This window comes from Prionailurus bengalensis, chromosome B4 (genome assembly GCF_016509475.1).
Source record: "Prionailurus bengalensis isolate Pbe53 chromosome B4, Fcat_Pben_1.1_paternal_pri, whole genome shotgun sequence".
In the NCBI taxonomy this organism is placed as follows: Eukaryota; Metazoa; Chordata; class Mammalia; order Carnivora; family Felidae; genus Prionailurus; species Prionailurus bengalensis.
In genome coordinates, this window is record NC_057358.1 from 123847174 (window position 1) to 123862206 (window position 15033).

Genomic DNA, 15033 nt, shown 5'->3' on the forward strand with positions numbered 1-15033 from the left:
AGCCCAGGCATTGCCCAGGACCCAGTGCCCAAGGAGGTAACCGGCTTCCGTAGCGGAGGAGTGGAATAAACTCAGATCTGGACCCTGAGCCTTAGAACCTGGATGGAGCACAAAGGTCATCCGTCCTGACTTTTCCTGATGCGCCCTTTCCCCAAGTTGCTTAGCAACCATTGATCGGAATTGAATCTAAGGAGCATAGTTTACGGTTTAACAACAGAGAGGAAGCCCCTGCCACACGAAGATACAATTTCTTAGCAGTTGTTTTGATAATACACATCGATTGGCATTTACGGCATTCTCTTCCAAGGATGATTTGAATGGCTTGTAATAAGCCCACAGGTGTAATGAAAGAATCACCACACGCAGTCAAGTAAAAAAGCCAAGTAGGAAGTGTAGAGGTTCAGACAACAGGGCATCTGGAAACCTAGCAGAGGAAATCCACGAAGGACCCAGCCACACACGTAATTCTGAGCCAGCGCAGGGAGGGTTTCAGTGGTTCAGAAAGCAACTCGGGGCGTTATGTGCTCTGGCCGATCAGGATTTATGGGAGGTCTCTGACTGGGTTGGGTTTGTTTCACAGACACGGTCATTTTAGTGAAGCAGTTTTTCCATAGCGCAATAATAATTACTGATTTAACACCCGTTATGTACTGTCTTAGTGCATTCAGGCTGCTACATCAAAGTTCCATGGACTGGATGGCTTATAAACAACAGAGATGTATTTCTTACAGTTCTGGAGGCTGGAAGTCCAAGAATAGGGTGCCGGCATGGTCAGGTTCTAGGGAGGGCTCTCTTCTGGGTTGCAGACTGCTATCTTCTTGTGTCCTTATGCAGCATAAAGGCTAAGGAAGCTCTCTGGGGTCCCTTTTATAAGGGCACTAATCCAGGATGCCTGGCTGGCTAAGTCAGGAGGGCATGTGACTCTTGATCTGAGGGTCATGAGTTTAAGCCCCATGTTGGGCATAGAGATTACTTTAAACACACACACACACACACACACACACACACACACACACATATATATATCTACACACACACACACTAATCCCACACAAAAGAGCTTTACCCTCACAACTTAATTGCCTCCCAATGGCCCCACCTCCTAACATCAACATACTGGGAGTTAGGATTTCAACCTATGAATTTATGGCAAGGGGCGGGACACAAGCATGTGGTCCATAAACATGTATCAAATCCTAAGACACCTCAAATCCCTTTTGAGGATGAGATAGAAGAAGTGTAAACAACTGAAATACATAGAATATATGATATTGTCTCCTTGCAAGGAGATTGCCCATGTAGCTGAGGACATTTTTTAAATTAATAAGACAAGGAAAGACAAGTAATAAAACAGCAGAGAGCAGTTTATCTCATACGGATAGTGCAGTGAGAAAGCAAGAATAGAGAAAAATTGAGAGCAGGGACTCGAACGGATGTTTGTACTCCCATGTTCCCCGAAAAATGGACATAACCTTAGTGACCATCGGCAAATGAACGGATAAACACACTGTAGCCTATTCATACAGTGGGATATTATCCAGAAGGAAATTCTGGCACGTGCTGTGATATGAATTAAACTTGAAAACATTATGCCATGTGAAATAAACGAGACACAACAGGATAAATATTGTGGACATATATAAGGTATTTATAACGGGCAAATTCATAGAGACAAAGTAGAACAGAGGTTACGAGGGGCTGCAGGGAGGAGGGTGGAGAGTCATTATTTAATGCAGACCGAGTTTCTGGTTGGAATGATGGAGACATTCTAGAAATGGATAGTTGCGATGATTGCATGACATTGTAGATCTACTTAATACCACTGAATTACACACTTAAAATGGTCAAAAGAGTAAATTGTTGTTATGTATATTTACCACAATATTTCAAAGAATAGTCAGGGATGGGAGAGATCTCTAGGTAAGATGAGAGAGGGAGTCTTCAGAGAAACTTAATAGAGGCCTGGGACTGTGGCAGAGACTTGAAAGTTGTCAAGGCAATGACCTCAAGGTAACAGGGTCTCGCCTGGGAAGAGGGGTGAGCTCAGGCACACAGTGGGCATAGAGAGTGCAGACAAGTCAGTCACGTAAGGCTTCGATCTCGAGAGAGCAAACCCAATGGTGGTTGGGTTAAAGCAGGTGGGAGGGAACATGGCACAAAGTTTGGAAGCTCCATTGGGGACATTCTGTGTTCAAGGTAAAACTGCCAAGCAGAGAGATTCTACAGGCAATTGCTGTTTAGGATGGGGGCCAAAACGAGCAGCTGGAACCAGGACGTTGATCTGTGGGTCATTTGCCTCAAGAAGTAGGCAGTCTAGAAGGTGCTTGGCTTGTTTCTGGAGGACACGATCCATTCGGCCAGCCCTGCCTGTTCCACGGCTCAGTCACAGGTGGAAACTTATTCAGTTCATCCATCTTCTCCAGGGGGCTCTTCTCTTCTGCTGGCTCATGAATGCCAAGAAAGTGTTGGCGGTGTTGCTAAGTGACCAGGTATCATGTTGGACCCACCTTCTGTTCTAGCTGAGTGGTTACCCTTAGCAAGACAGGATGGCACTGGGCTAAGGCCCCAGCTTTCCCTGTGGCACAGTTACAGAGCCATCCCACACTCAGGAGGACGTGCCCGTTCTCCCGGGTCAGAGGAGGGCAGACCGGTGCAGCCTTTGTGGCAACCAATGTGACAGTGTGTGCTGGGAGCCTTAAAATAATTCATGCTCTACGGCGCCTGGGTGGCTCTGTCGGTTAAGCGTCCTGCCCTTGATTTCATCTCAGGTCGTGCTCTCACGGTTCATGAGTTTGAGCCCCACGCTGGGCTCCGAGCTGACAGCACGGAGCCTGCTTGGGATTCTCTCTCTCTCTCCCTCTCTCTCTCTGCCCCTCCCCCTGCCTCAAAATAAATAAATATAAACTTAACAAAAAAGCTAAAAAAATTGTTTTAAATTCATGCCGAGACTTGGTAGCTCCATTTCAGGGAACCCATCCTCCAGAAACAAACTAAGGAGGGAATAAAGATAAACGTGCCATCTCAGCATTATTTCACATCATAAAAGATTATAAATAACATATATCGAACACTAAAGGATGATCAAATATACTGTTACACGTCCACTCAAATGCACTGTTAAGAATTGTGTTGTCTTAGTTAGAAGACAAGGTTATCCATCCTTACCCAAGCTGTTATGCTGTTAAGTGCTTGCATTTCAGACCCAAGGCTGACAGGATCATATAGCCTGTGGATCATGCTACTAGGCTATAGTCAAAGAAGATCTTGAACTCAGCTCTTTTTTGGGGGGAAGAAAGTGCCCTTTTTGTGGCATTTGATAATGAACTTGACAGTGTAAAAATGTGACTTGGTTCTTGAACTATTTCTGGTCTCTGCGTTCCTTGTCTGGCTAAAATATCAGCCAGTAAACATGATAAATCTTTCAGTATCTTAGGGGAGAAATGGCTAGAAAACCTTTTTAAGGGCATAGTAGCAATCAAAAACATAGAGTCCTTGGCAAAAACTTTCATGTCTGTAAAGTTCACAAAAATTATTAAATTTTAAGTATTGAGGGGGAAATCATGTTGCCCAAGAAAATTTATAATATGGGGAAATCATCATGATTTAATGTTAAGTTTTAAAAAAAAAAAGATTTCTGGGGGCACTTGGGTGGCTCAGTTGGTTAAGCTTCCAACTTTGCCTTAGGTCATGATCTCACAGTCTGTGAGTTCAAGCCCTGCTTTGGGCTCTCTACTGTCAGTACAAAGCCCACTTTGGATCCTCTGCCCTCCTCCCCCCCCCCCCCCGCCCCTCCTCTTCATTCTTTCTCTCAAAATAAATAAATAAAAACTTAAAAAATAATAATAAAAAAATAAAAATAAAAAAAGACTTCTAAAAACTCTATATGCAGTATGCAACCACATTTGTAATGTATATGACATGTAAACACAGAGGTAAAAAGACTAGAAGAGTATGAAATTATATCGAAATAAAAAGTCACAAAAAGAAAGTAAAAAATCTTTAGGGGAAGTACACCAAAATTTAGCCATGGAGTAAATTATTTTTAGGGGGTAAGATTATAGGTGATTTTTGTTTATTTCTTTTCTTACTTTTCTGTATTGCCCAAATTTCTACAATAACGTGCTATTTTTATAATTAAGCTATCGTTGATAGCGTGCTATAAACATCGGGGTGCACGTGCCCCTTCGAGTCAGCATTTTTGTATCCCTTGGATAAATACCTAGTAGTGCAATTGCTGGGTCATAGGGTAGTTCATATTTTAATTTTTGGAGGAACTTCCATACTGTTTTCCAGAGTGGCTGCACCAGTTTGCAGAAAAGAGATAGATACTTTAAATGCTGTGTTTCGACATCCCTGGAAGGGGAGTGCCTCTGGGATATGGCTGGCCTTCAGCTTTGAGAGCTCTTTGCTGGAAGTCCTGTCCACCAGGCGGCTGACCTGGACAATTCCTCTCTTTTCCTCTCTAGACGCCACCGTTGGAGTGTTCCATCTACGCTCCCCACTGGGCCAGTATAAGTTGACCTTTGACAAAGCCAAAGAGGCCTGTGCCAACGAAGCCGCGACCATGGCAACCTACAACCAGCTCTCCTACGCTCAGAAGGTGGTCCCCAGTTCGTGGGCACCATGCAGGCAGGGGCTACAGGGGACAGGGTGCAGCCTCTTCTTAGCGTGAGGGAGACTTGGGCCATTGCCTTCTTGGAGGGGAATGCAGGGTCCTCCTAGAGCAATACTATCAACGTGTCATGTCCACTGGGCACGTACTACGTGGCAGGAGCTGTGCAGGTGCTTTGTTAGCAATACCATCCATCTATACAGCATCCCTGGAAGTAGGTGTCACTCCTCCCATTTTACAGACAGGGCAACCGAGACTCTGAAAGGTTAAGTAATGTGCCCGGAGTCAGCCAGCCAAGAGGTGGCACACCCAGTACTCAGATGCAGCCCTTACTCCAGATGTCTGTTCTCTGCCATGACATTCATCCACCAAGGCAGAAGCACAGACTGGGAGCGCATGTGTCACAGCTAAAAACCAGAAAGAGATCAATAACCACAGGCCGACGATCTCCCCGAACCCACAAAACAGCCGAGTTTCTCCGAAATGTCTGGAGGGGCTGTGAAGGTCATAAGAGGGGGTTGCCCCAGCTCTCGGATACGACCAGGTAGGAGATGACTGATAGGAAATCTTAATTCAAGAACAGACAGAAGAGAAATGAGTGTGAAGGACGTGGGTCCCTCTAAGAAAAAAAGAGTACTGCTTTCATCCATTCAATGAATTGATCAAGAACAATTTAATGAGAAACTACTGTGTTCCAGGCACAGGGGTACAATAGACAAAATGAGCCATCACCCTGGCTCCATGGAGTTTACAGTCCGATGGGAGAATCAGACATGCGGCACAGGACCTCACACCAAACACTCAACTGTAGCTGACCCACTGATCACCGCCGCGTGTGTCCCCCACAGGCCAAGTACCACCTGTGTTCTGCAGGCTGGCTGGAGAGCGGGCGGGTTGCTTACCCCACAGCCTATTCCTCCCAGAACTGTGGCTCCGGTGTCGTTGGAATTATAGACTATGGACAAAGAAACAACAAGAGTGAAACGTGGGACGTCTTCTGCTATCGGATGAAAGGTAACCACCCCAGCTACGCTTCCGATTCTGGCCACGTAGCCGCTGAGCAACCCTCAGCCTGGCCAGCCAATCCCCAAGGGTGAGCTGGAGCTGCCGCGGCCCCTGCCTCACCGGAGTGGGACCCTGTGTACCCCTGCCCTCCAGATGTGAACTGCACCTGTAAGGTTGGCTACGTGGGAGATGGCTTCTCGTGCAGTGGGAATCTGTTGCAGGTCCTGATGTCCTTCCCCTCGCTGACAAACTTCCTGAGGGTACGTACCGCGTCTGCTTGGGTTGCCTCAGGGGAGGAAGGCAGTTAGTACAGAGGCAAGTCCTTGAAAGAAGCCAAAGGCTCTCGGTCATGGTTAAGAGCACGGGCAGTGGACCACATTGCCAGAATTTGAAGCTTGGGTTTGCCACTTACTTGCACCACCTTCAACAAGTTACTTTCCTCTCTGGGCCTCAGTTTCCTCAGGATGGAGGAAATGGAGAGGATGATAGCACCAGCCTCATCAATGAGTTAATATTTGTAACGCGCTTAGACTGTGGCCAGCACGTGGAAACTGCCACACTGGGCTAGCTGGCATGGTCTCTTTTTGCATCCAGAGCAGCTTAAGAGTCTGATCTGCAGGAGTGAGACACTCTCTTGTCTTCGTGGACAGGGCAGGGCACAGTTGGTGGGGCCTACCTGGTGATCAGACAGTGAGCCAAATTACCAACGTGGAGTCAACTTTCAACTCGCACTTAGCCTTGCACTTACAGTCACTTCAGTATTCTGCAAGTTAGGCCTAATGAAGAGAAAGCTCCAGTTGGAGAAGGATTTGGTGCTGACTGTTCAAAGAACAAAGCTAAGAAAAAGAACAAGAATAGCTAACAGTTCTTGAGCGTTTACTTTGCACTGTGCATGTATGAACCCTTTCAGAGCACTTATAACTCAGTCCACACAGAATGTGAGCTCCCTGTGGGAAAGGAGTTTCTCTGCCTTGTGGCTGGCATATAGCAGGTGCTCGCTAAACACTTGTTAGTATGAATAAATTCTCACGTGACCTCGTGAGGTCACTTCTGCTATTATCCCCATTTTGTAGATGAAGAAACTGAGGCTTCCCAAGGTCAAGGGCACAGCCAAGGAGAGGGGACTGGGCATAAGTATAGGGCTTACAGGATCAGGATAGAAGTTAAACCAAGAGCTCCAAAACGGTGAGTCATTATCCATAGACCAAACAGTATCTATCTAATGGTTCTGACGTTCGGGATTACCATAAACACACCAAAGACAAACACTCAAACTCATGTTTCTGCGGTGCAGGGGCTTGGCTTGTGCCAACATTTCAGAGAAAACAGTGTCAGAACAAAACCCACTGGCTGTGTGTCCGTAACTTCTCTGGGCTTCAGTAGCCCTGTCAACACAATGGCAAAGTTGAACTAGGTAGTTCTTATAATGTTTCAGCAAGTATTTGCAACTGCTTACCACGTGCTTGCGATATATCAGTGAACAAAACAGACACACAAAGTAAACAGTAAACAGAATAAGTAAATAGTATTGAATACTAGAAGGTGATCATAAATACTGTGGGTGCCCATTTTGCTGAGTGATAAGGGAAGGCCTCGGTGGGAAGATGGCATTTGAGGAAAGAGTGAATGGAAGAAAGGGAGTTAGCCACGCAGATCTGAGGCAAGAACATTCCAGGCAGAAGGAACAACCGGGCAAAGGATGAAAGGCAAGAGTGTGCTGCACAAGTCTGAAGAAAAGCAAGGAAGCCAGTGTGGCTGGAGCAGAGGGAAAGAGAGGCCAGCGGGGCCCCGCAACAGGGTCCAGATGGGTTGGGCCTCCTGGGCCATTGTAAGGCCTTTGGCTTTTCCTCTGAGTGAAATGCAGACCATTGCAAGGTTTCAATAAGATTCGACCTCATGTGTCAAAGGACTGCACAGGCGGCCATGTTAAGAATGGTCTGTGGGGGCGCCTGGCTGCCACAGCAGGTTGAACTTCCATCTCTTGATTTCGGCTCAAGTCATGATCTCACGGTTTGTGGGTTTGAGCCCCACATCGGGCTCTGCGCTGACAGTATGGAGCCTGCTTGGGATTCTGTCTCTCTCCCTCTCTCTCTGCTTCAACCCCACTCAAAATAAATAAATAAACTTATTTATTTGTGATGTGGCTGTGACTTAGGCCCATAGGATTCACTGAGGAAAGAAAAAGTGCCCCTAAGGCTCTCCGGAGAGGCAGTCAGAAGAAACGCAGCCTGAGCGGGGGCCAACGTCAGGAAGGGTCCGGGATGGGTGGTGCCCCACAACCCTGCACACCAGGACCGATCGCTCTTTCCTCTCCCCAGGAAGTGCTGGCCTATTCCAACAGCTCGGCCAGAGGCCGGGCATTTCTGAAACACCTGACTGACCTATCGATCCGCAGCACCCTCTTTGTGCCACAGAACGGCGGGCTGGGCGAAAACGAGGTGAGGCGGTGCCTGGTGTCTGTGCCTTAGACAAGTACTTCTAGACAGTATCAGTATCTATCACCCCAAGTCACCTCAAAACTCAGTGGCCGCACATTTACACAGCTCACACGTCCGCGGGTCAACTGGCGGGTCTGGTCTCGGCCAGGCACGTTCGCGTGTCTGTGATGGCCTGGCTGTCGGCTGACCGAGGCCGACCTGCCTGGGCCTCTGCCCCATGGGCCACCTGTCCTCCATCAGACCAGCCTGGGCATGCCCTGGTGGTGCTGGCAGGAAGCGGTAGTCAGGAGTGAGCCCAGTCCTGCCAGCACTTTCCAAGCCCCCCGTCGGTCACGTTGGCTGATGTGCCCCTGGCCCAGACGGATCATGTGGCTGAGCCCAAAGTCAGAGCGGGGAGCACTCAGAGTTCCAAGGCGAAGGGCAAGAATGCAGGAGGGGGAACAACCAGAGTCGCTGATGTCACCAGTCTGCCACACTAACGTCCGACACGTCACCGAGGGATTGGCAGTTCCACACAGGTGGCCGGTGACAGGCTCTGACAGCCCCCCCCACCCCGCCCCCCGGCCCCAGCCCACCCAACGGCTGAGAGGAGTGTAGCTCGGCCCCCTGTTACCCACTCAAGACCCAGTCTTCGCGAACATGACATTCGGTACCACAGCCTAGCCACGTGTGAGCCTTTGGCCGAGAGCCCAGACGAGCAGAAGCCTGAGAAAAACCTGACATTCCTTACCTCCACACGGAGGCAGAAAACCAAGGCCATGAGAAGCGATTTCTTTTTCCGGGGTCATCCTTATTATTAAAGACAAAATTGCTTGACTTCTACAGACCATTCTTGTGTTTCTCCTTTCCTCTCAGACGCTGTCTGGGCGGGACATCGAGCACCACCTCGCCAATGTCAGCGTCTTTTTTTACGAAGATCTTGTCAACGGCACCGTCCTGCAAACTAAGCTGGGAAGCCAGCTGCTCATCTCCTCTAGCCAGGACCAGCAACAACTGGTATGAGACATCTTCTGGATTTCCTGGCAGAACTGGAGATAATACATGCAAAGCTCTTAGCATACAGTAGGTGCTTAATAGCTGGCGACTAGTATGCGGACCGGACGTAAACTCTAACCCTGCAGTCTAGGGAAGGTATTAGCTGCACATGGTAGCACACCACGCCCTTAGGCAGCCCCTGCCCCTTGACAGGCAAATCGCTGCTGACCGCCAGCCCCAGAAGCTGGTAATGAGTGAGGAACTTGACATGAAGCCGTTCTTAAAGCTCTCTGACTCTCCGCCTCTGCCTCCTGATGGTGGCGCTGATGATATTGGTGATGACAGCGATGGGGATATTGACGACGATCGTGAGGGTGATGGCGGTGACGATGATGGCGGTTATGATGGCATTTGGACGATGGTGGTGATGGCGTCAGTTTTGATGACTAATGTGGTGATACGGTGATGATGGTGATGGTGACAAGTGGTGGCGGTAGTGGTGACCGTGACCGCCGTGGTGCCGGAATCACAGGCACTTGTGAGGAGTCCGTGGTTTAACACTTGCAGCGTGTGACAGTTGTTCATGACGTGTGGCAAATGCCCAAAGTGTTGCTTTGTCATCTTTACCTGACAAATGGCTTAAAGATTAGTGGATTAGACCAGGGTTACTCAAATTTTAAGATGCATTTAATCACCTAGAGACTTGGGAAGATGCAGATCCGAATTCAGTAGGTGGGGCATGGGGACCTCAGTTTCCGCATTTCTAATGAACTCTCAGTGATACGCACCACCACAAGACAGTAGATCACGCTCTGACTAGCAGGGGACTAGATCACTTAAAAATCCATTTTCTAACAGCCCGGGGTGGTGCATAGAGCAGTGGACCCGAAGTTCGGAGGCTCAGGGTTTGCCATTTGCTACCCGGATTGTCTTAGACAAACCATTTTCCTTCTGAGTTCTTACCTCTTAGACAAGCAGGCGGGACAGAATGGCCCCTAGGGTTCCCTGCAGCCATTAGATCTGCCTTTCGGCCCAAGGGCAACTAGTGTGTTCTGGGCTGTCCAGATGGTGAGCAGAAGTCCTGCGCTGCCTGTCGGTAGCAACAGGTCTGACACGCAGACTGCAGGACCTCAGAGAAACTGAGCAACTTCCTTCCATGGAGGGAGGGGCTGCCCGCGTGGGGAAAAGAGGCAGATGGCCACAGATCTCCACCAGCCCTCCTCTCATTTCCCCAGGAGACCAGGTTTGTCGATGGAAGAGCCATTCTTCAGTGGGACATCTTTGCCTCCAATGGGATCATTCATGTCATTTCCAGGCCTTTAAAGGCACCCCCCGCCCCATTGGTGAGTATCCAGGGTTCCTGGCAAGGGGTCCGGCATCCATTCCCTAAGAGGCAAACTATCCCTAGAAGCCCTGTTTCCTTTCCTCTGGAGACCGGAGGAGCTTCCCACGTCCATGCCGGCTGGCCTCAGGGATCCAAGGCCCTGGTTCATCTCACTCCTGCTCCCGCACGTCAGCAACATAACCCCTGCCACCATTAATATTTGTTGAATGAATGGGCCAACAGAGAAGCCACTGGAAGGGGACTAAGAAATCCTGAGCTCTGGTTTGGCCCCTCCACTTCTTCAGCTATGCAACCCTCGACAAATCCCAGAACATCCTGAACCCCATTTTTCTCATCTGCAAAATGGGAGTCATAATGCCTACCTCCAGGTTCTTGGGAGAACTAGGAGTCAAAAATACAAAATAATTAGGATAGTCCCTGGTACACAGCACGGGCTCTATAAGGGTTGGTTGGCTGGTTGATGGTGTCAGTATTCTGCTTTCTGAAAGTGTGAGGGAGGGGCGCCTGGGTGGCTCAGTCGATTGAGCGTCTGACTTCAGCTCAGGTCATGATCTCGCAGTTGACGAGTTCGAGCCCCATGTCGGACTCTGTGCTGACAGCCTGGAGCCTGCTTCCAATTCTGTGTCTATCTCTCTCTCTCCCCCTCCCTTGCTTATGCTCTGTCTCTCTCTGTCTCAAAAATAAACATTAAAAGAAATTAAAACAATAAAAAATAAAAGTGTGGGGGAGAGGTGAGCCCAGCTGGCTACTGAGAAGCGCCATAGCATACTGGGTAATTGCACAAGCTCCAAAGCTAGGCTGGGTTCAAAGCCCACCTCTACTCCTCTTTGGCTGTGTGATATTGGGCAAGCACTTACCCTCTCTGTGCCTCACCACCGCCCCCCTCCCAACCATGTAAACACAGAAACAGTAATAACTCCCTACCTCTTGGAACTATTCTAGGTTTAACTGGAGTGTTTCACGGAAAGGCCTTAGAACAGACCTTGGCAGTGGCAAGGGCTAAATACAGGTTACCTGTCTTATCTTTATTTTCATCCCAACTGGCCCCCAAGATGCCTCAGGCCAGCAAGAATGGGGTGGGCTCCAGAAGGCACCCCTCTCCTCGGAAGGCACCGGTGCTAAGCATCACCACCTCCCCTTTCTGTGTGCAGGCCTCAGTCCATGCTGGCTTGGGAACAGGGATATTCTTCGCCACCATCCTGATCGTCGGAGCCGCCGCTCTGGCTGCCTATTCTTACTTTCGACTAAACCGGAGAACAATTGGCTTCCAGCATTTTGAGGTGAGAGAGAGAAACATGGGAGCATGGTGGTGGGGCGCTCTCTGCACTCCAGCCCCTGGCTCTGGGCTCCTTCAGCTGACCGGTGGCTTCACTGAGCTCACCTGGTAGCTGGGGGCTCGGCGCACACCCCCCGCGTCCTGGGGGGTCTCCGGCTGGGAGAGGAGCCACGGTGCAGCCGTAAGCCCTTCTTCCCGGCCGAGGGGGGCTTCGGTGAGGAGAGCGATGGGCTGCCAGCAGCACAGGCTCTCGGAGCCTCCGTGCAGGGGTCTGGCTTGGAGGCACATTCACCGGGCGCCCGGAAGGTCGCTCACCTTGGAGGAGTCGGGAGACAAGCACCCACTGTGATCGGTGGGGGCTTCAAGGCCGGCTGACTCCGGGGGTGGAGGACAGGGTCGGGACCTGCACGGTCAGGCCCCATGGTGCAGCCAGACTCAGATGTCACCCCGTTTGAACTGCTGGGCCGACAGGTGGGTCAGTGGGTCTTGGCTGAGCAGGGGATAACTCTGGGGACTGGGCTTGGCAGCGGCCCCACGGCTGAGCACCTTCCCTCATGTGCCTTCTGCCCCCGCCCGGCCCACCCTGTGCCCCGGCTGCCCCCACACCCGCCTGGTGAAGACGGCGCAGAGCCCCGGTGGCAGGCCGGTTCCTCATAGCAGGTCACCTGCCTATTAATAAGCTCCAGCACTTTTACCGACAGTGTGCATGCTGTATGAGCCCTTTTATGTCAAGTTCAAGGACAGGGAAAACCACTTCAGGGTGATGAAAGTCGGAATAGCAGTTACCCTGGCTGGGATTGGGTACTGGCAGGCACAGGCGTGAGGACACTTCCTGGAGAAGGGGGAGGGGATGGGAAACACCCTACACACTGATTTGGGTGGTGGTCACACCTGGACGGACAGATTGAGTCACTGCACTGAACATTTCTGAGTGGTGCACGTTGGTCCCGGTCGAGGACTGTTACAAAGACAAGGCTCCCGGAGGGGGAGGTGGGGCATGGCTGGCTTTTCCTGCTGGCTTGAATGAGCCGTTCCTGCCCTGGGGACACCTTGGCTCTAGCCTCTGCATGTCTTTCTGAGCAGTCCGAAGAGGATATCAACGTTGCAGCTCTTGGGAAGCAGCAGCCTGAGAATATACCGAACCCCTTGTATGAGAGCACTCCCTCTGCTCCCCCAGAACCTTCCTGCGACCCCTTCATGGTGAGTTTGCTTCTTTACCTAGAACCAGAGTCAGTTGTGGGTAAATGATGTCTTTCAGCAAATCCAAGTGGAAAGCTTTGCACCAAGAAAAGCACATTTCTAGAACATTCTTGGGGCAACAAGCCTAAAAAAGCCAGTATTGCAAGTTGACTGAAGCCATGCTGGCTGTTCAGTGTCCCCGAGTTCTCTCAGGGGGACTGAAGTCTCCAACAATTAGAGGTAATCAGGGAGAACCAGAGGTTGCCCACCCCCAACCTCGTGACCAGGTGAGAAGTGACACGTTACATGCACAAATCCTGAGCTTCATTCTGCCACACACATTTGTGAGGGAGCCTGTGCAATATAAGACTCAGGCCCGAAAAAGGGTTTTTTTCTTTCTCATGTTATGCTTTAAACTTATATTTAAATTGTTGGGGTGCCTGGCTGCCTCAGTTGGTAGAGCATGCGACTTTTTTTTTTTAATGTTTTATTTATTTTTGAGAGAGGGAACGCAAGTGGGGAAGGGACAGAGAGAGAAGGGGACAGAAGATCTGAAGCGGGCTATGTGCTGACATCAGCGAGCCCAATGCAGGAATCAAACTCATGAACCCTGAGATCAAGACCTGAGCTGAAGTTGGACACTCAACCAACCGAGCTACCCAGCTGCCCCAAGCATGTGACTCTTAATCTCAGGGTCGTGAGTTCAAGCCCCATGCTAGGCATGGAACCTACTTTAAAAAATGTTTTTAGGGGCACCTGGGTGGCTCAGTTGGCTGACCGTCTGACTTCAGCTCAGGTCATGATCTCACAGTGCATGAGTTCGAGCCCCGTGTCCGGCTCCGTGTTAACAGCTCGGAGCCTGGAGCCTGCTTCGGATTCTGTGTCTCCCTCTCTCTCTGCCCCTCCCCCACTCATGCCATGTCTCTCTCTGCGTCTCAAAAATAAATAAACATTAAAAAAGATGTTTTTAAATAAACCTATTTACATTGTCAACAAAAGGTTTCTGCCCATTGTCAGGGCTGCTTCTTGCCTCCGGAGCTTTGTTCCTTTGGATGCCAGCGGGCCGGGTCCCAGGGGACCAGCCCAGAGGCTCCTTGGTCCTGGAAATCAAATGCGAGCCAGCAGGAAGTGAGAGCAGAGTTTATTGAACATACAGAGAGAGCAGATGCAGACGGAGTGCCCGGGAGGCCATGACAGGAAAGGAGCGTCAGTCTGGTCTTTGTTCTGGGTCTGGGGTTTTTTACGGAGGATGGCGGTCTGGCGTACACGTCCTCTCAGGCTTCCGGGAAACAGCCAGAACAGAGACGAGGGTCCAGGTGTTAGTCCTTGGAGCCAGAGGGCCTTGGCGTAGAGGTGTCTAGATCAGGTGGTCTGGAATAAGCCTATGATGGCTTACTCCAGTCATTCTCACCTTAGATGTTATCTGTTCTAGAGAAATCATGAACTCCTGCGCCTGACAGGGAGGTCATAAGGGATTTGCCTTCCGAGGCATGTGTGGAGCGGGGTGGGGGTGCAGGTCCTAGCAAGAAGAGACGCAGGAAAGGAGCAAAAGCAAATTTTTATGGAGTCCTTCACTTGCCCTATCTCACTTTGATCAGCTCTTTTGTATCTAGAGGGGCGTGTTCTGCTCTGGCATTCCAGGAAATAACCATTCGTTTCTTTCTAGTCAGTGGTCTCTGAGCTTAGCTGGGGCCCCACTGACTTCAACCCAGAGGGAGCCCATGGCAAGGTACCTGATTCACACTGAATGTGGAAGGCACATCCTACCTGTCATCTATTACCGGGTCTGGAGGGAGAAGCTAGTAATAACATTTAACGCTTCTTTTTATATAAAGATAAGAATTGGCAGCTAGTATGTACCTCAGCAGACGGAGCTGACGGCATCACTCAGGCCAAAGGAAATAACTTGAATCTGGGCTGTTGGTCTAGAACCCTCATGAAAAAGGAAGCACAGCCAGAGAGCTGCTGCGATTGTTTTGCGCGTGAACATATACCGCCCTTCCTCTCAAGACGTTATGGTTGTTGAATTCTTGTAAGGTGGTGCTGAAACATTACAGAAATACTGTATCGCCCCATTTTTAAGCTCGTATAGTGCCATTGACGTTTTTGTTTTTCTGCAGTGAACCAAACGTAAAGATCTTGTGTTCTTATTGCAATAGATTGAAAGATAACCAGATCTTATCCTATTTTGTGTTTCTAATCA

General features: G+C 49.8%; 2 protein-coding genes across 2 annotated transcripts in view; one reads left to right on the top strand and one right to left on the bottom strand.

The window, feature by feature from the left end:
* Positions 1-15033, top strand: part of STAB2 (stabilin 2) — a 165803-nt gene that overhangs the window by 148659 nt on the left and 2111 nt on the right. The window contains exons 61-68 of the mRNA XM_043562355.1: positions 4467-4600; positions 5461-5626; positions 5771-5877; positions 7936-8055; positions 8911-9051; positions 10266-10373; positions 11527-11655; positions 12735-12851. Coding sequence (XP_043418290.1) covers positions 4467-4600; positions 5461-5626; positions 5771-5877; positions 7936-8055; positions 8911-9051; positions 10266-10373; positions 11527-11655; positions 12735-12851 — 1022 coding nt within the window. The remainder of the gene's footprint in view (positions 1-4466; positions 4601-5460; positions 5627-5770; positions 5878-7935; positions 8056-8910; positions 9052-10265; positions 10374-11526; positions 11656-12734; positions 12852-15033) is intronic.
* NT5DC3 (5'-nucleotidase domain containing 3) overlaps positions 1-15033 on the bottom strand; it is an 88249-nt gene that overhangs the window by 4351 nt on the left and 68865 nt on the right. The window lies entirely within an intron of this gene.